Source organism: Oryx dammah, unplaced genomic scaffold (genome assembly GCF_014754425.2).
Source record: "Oryx dammah isolate SB20612 unplaced genomic scaffold, SCBI_Odam_1.1 HiC_scaffold_29, whole genome shotgun sequence".
Lineage (NCBI taxonomy): Eukaryota > Metazoa > Chordata > Mammalia > Artiodactyla > Bovidae > Oryx > Oryx dammah.
The window spans coordinates 198,192-201,902 of NW_024070213.1; the positions used below are offsets into that span (position 1 = coordinate 198,192).

The 3,711-nt window shown below is 40.5% G+C and overlaps 1 protein-coding gene across 1 annotated transcript in view; it reads left to right on the forward strand.

Annotated features, from left to right (window-relative positions):
• The first annotated feature begins 204 nt into the window (after positions 1-204).
• Positions 205-3,711, forward strand: part of SYCE3 (synaptonemal complex central element protein 3) — a 21,003-nt gene continuing 17,496 nt past the window's right edge. Inside the window, exon 1 of the mRNA XM_040233539.1 lies at positions 205-313. Within this exon, the coding sequence (XP_040089473.1) occupies positions 205-313 (109 nt within the window). The remainder of the gene's footprint in view (positions 314-3,711) is intronic.

The window sequence follows — 3,711 nt, forward strand, 5'->3', positions numbered from 1 at the left end:
GGAGAATTCTATGGACAGAGGAGCCTGGTGGGCTACAGTCCATGGGGTCGCAAAGAGTCAGACACGACTGACTCTTTAGGTCAGGAAGACAAAAGGAGTTAAAGACAACGTAAGTCTTCTGGCCTGGGTGCCCAGCTGTGAGTAGTGGAGCTAGAATTGAAGCACGAAGCTGTCTCACGCATCTTCTCTCTGTGCACTCCCTAGATGGCTGATCCTGACCCTGGGGAAAGAAGCTATGACAACATGCTGAAAATGCTGTCAGACCTGAATAAAGACTTGGAAAAGCTGTTGGAAGAGATGGAAAAAATCTCAGGTAGGATGTTTTCCCAGGCAGGGTACCTTCCTCCTTTCCAAGAGCTCAAATCCTCCTTATACTTCCAAGCTCAAACCAAGTACCTCCTCAATCAGGTCTTCCCTGACTACTTTTCAGCTTCTTCACCAGGTAGCTACTGTGCCACAAGATTTTATACTAACCACTGATATTGCCTTGAATTGTTTCCTGATTATTTTTGTGTGTTTGCATCTTATTCCAGCAAATGAACTATTATCTTCTTGAGGGCAGAAATAGTAACTTCTTCTTTTGTAACTGGGCACACAGTACCATGAAGAACTAGTAAATTGTTAGTCACTCAGTTGTGTCCAACTCTTTGTGACCCCATGGACTGTGGCCCGCCAGGCTCCTCTGTCCATGGGATTTCCTGGGCAAGAATACTGGAGTGGATTACCATTTCCTTCTCCAAAAGCAGCAATAGAATTGAACTAATTTCTCCACTTTTGGAAAAGAATGTTAGTCCGTTATTTTGTTTAACATGTTTCCAGTAAGCAGTAACTAGCAGTGGTAGTGGTACAATTATAATTTATTTAATTTGTTCTTTACCAGTTTGGAATATATGTAATTCTTAAAATTGTGTTATCCTGTTTTATTAGAGAAAATCACAATGTGAAACAAATTTTAGAGTGCCCAAATACTCTACTTAAATGAAAACAAGCTATTTTTAATGACATTATTAGTTTTTAAGTAATCTCCACTTACTACAAGTCTTCAGAAAATTTCTACTTAAAAAAATGTTCTCAATTTTGTGCCCACATACTTGAAAGTTTTATATATACCTTTTAAAAAAGTTCTAGAATTCATTTTCCACTATGAGTTGTTTGATTTCTTCAATCTAATTAAATATTCTCTTATTTAACAGCATTTACTGAGCACATATATGTGCTTTTTTAAAAATACAAAGTTGAGTAAAGATGCTCCTTCTTGAGAAGTGAGTAGGGACCAGGAACAGACATCAAGATGACTAGTCATATTCAAACATACAGATTTAAAGCACATTTTGACTTTATGGTGAAGCTGTAATCCGGCAAATGCCAATAACGATGTACACCAAATTCTGGGGAAGGGGCAGAGGAGAGGCGGGCTGCTTGGGAAGGCAAGTGCGGCTTTGAGCAAAGCAGAGCATCAGAGGAGGAGCAGGGATGGGACAGACGAGGTCAGGCCTGTGAGCAGAGGAGAGGGGCTGTCCAGGAAAAGAAATAGTCGAGGCTGTGTGCCTGTGAGGGAAAGACTGGCATAGTCAAGAAGTCTGAGTAGCGCATGAGATTCACAAGGTGGCAGGCCATAAAATGCGGGGCTGAAAGTGAGAAGAAGCATCTTTAATGCAATACCAAGTTACAGAGGTCTACCTTTCTTATGTAAGTGATCCGGAGCCATTTGGAATTTCGAGGAAGTCAGTTGCCTTTTAGAAAGATAGCTCTGGTAACAGTGTGAGAAATGGTTCAGAAAGAAAAGCCCGGAGCAGGAAGGCCAGTTAGGCAGGTTTTCCAGAACTAAAGGCTGAAAAGGAGCTAGCCTTAACACAAGCTTGGCACTGAGAACAAGAACATAGCTGATTTCTGTGAGAGAATGTCTTACTGATTTGTAAGAGCTCTTTCTGTATTAAGACTCTTAGGTGCTAGTTCAAAATTGTAGGAAATATTTTTCCCAGTTTGTCATTTTCCTTTAATTTTGTATATGAAGCTTCAGTGAGAAGTCTTACGTAGTAAAAATTATTGATATTTTCCTTTCTGATTTATTCCCATTGCTTCAATGCTTAGAAAATCTTTCCCTAATTCAAGATCAGTGAAACAGTCACTTACATTTTCCTCTACTTCGTGGTTTTAGCCTGTTTTTTTTTTTTTTTAACATTTAATTCAAAACTATCTGGTGTGCCAAAGGAACCAGGCTTGTACTGCATTTTTATTTAGATTCACTGGAATCTCTCTTTTTGGTAAATATTCCAACAATAATTAAGGTGGTAGGTAAGTAAGTTATTCAGTTGGGTTCAATTCAGTTCAGTCGCTCAGTCATGTCCGACTCTTTGTCACCCCATGGACTGCAGCATGCCAGGCTTCCCTGTCCATCACCAACTCCCAAAGCTTGCTCAAACTCATGTCCATCGAGTTGGTGATGCCATCCAACCACCTCATCCTCTGTCGTCCATTTCTCCTCCTGCCTTCAATCTTTCTCAGCATCGAGGTCTTTTCAAATGAGTCAGCTCTTCGCATCAGGTGGCCAAAGTATTGGAATTTCAGCTTCAGCATCAGTCCTTCCAATGAATAGTCAGGACTGATTTCCTTTAGAATTGACTGGTTGGATCTCTTTGCAGTTCAAGGGACTCTCAAGAGTCTGTCTTCTCCAACACCACGATTCAAAAGCATCAATTTTTCAACACTCAGCTTTCTTTGTGGTCCAACTCTTACATCCATATGTGACTACTGGAGAAATCATAGCTTTGACTAGACGGGCCTTTGTTGGCAAAATAATGTCTCTGCTCTTTAATATGCTGTCTAGGTTGGTCATAGCTTTTCTTCCAAGGAGTAAGTGTCTTTTAATTTCATAGCTGCAGTCACCATCTGCAGCGATTTTGGAGCCCACTGTTTCCATTATTTCCCCATCTATTTGCCATGAAGTGATGGGACCAGATGCCATGATCTTCATTTTTTGAGTGTTGAGTTTTAAGCCAGCTTTTTCACTCTCCTCTTTCACCTTCATCAAGAAGCTCTTTAGTTCCTCTTTCTGCCATAAAGGTGGTGTCGTCTGCATATCTGAGGTTACTGATATTTCTCCCTGCAGTCTTGACTCCAGCTTGTGCTTCTTCCAGCCCGGCATTTCGCATGATGTGCTCTGCATAGAAGTTACATAAGCAGGGTGACAATATACAGCCTTGACGCACTCCTTTTCCTATTTGGAACCAGTCTGTTGTTCCATGTCCAGTTCTAACTGTTGCTTCTTGACCTGGATACAGATTTCTTAGGAGTCAGGTAAGGTGGTCTGGTATTCCCAGCTCTTTAAGAATTTTACACAGTTTGTTCTTATCCACACAGTCAAAGGCTTTGGCTTAAGTTATTAAGTAATAATAATTAAGTTGATACTACTAAGGTAATAGTGTTGTATTTAAAAAAATGCTCTCTCACCATAGAGATGAGGTTGACAGGTATTTATATTGAAACAAGTCACAGAAAAAACTTAGCTTTGATGATCTATAAAATTTGTCTTTGAAATTTTCTAAGTAAAAACTGAAATTGTTTGATACATTCAGCTATTGAATTCAAGCAGCTGCACATCTTGGAAGGCTTTTGTACTTTCCTCCTCACAGAAATGAAACCAATGTAGCCTGCACCTGCTGGGCGTGAGTGAGGGGGCCTGAGTGAGGGGCCTGAGTGAGGGGGTGTGAG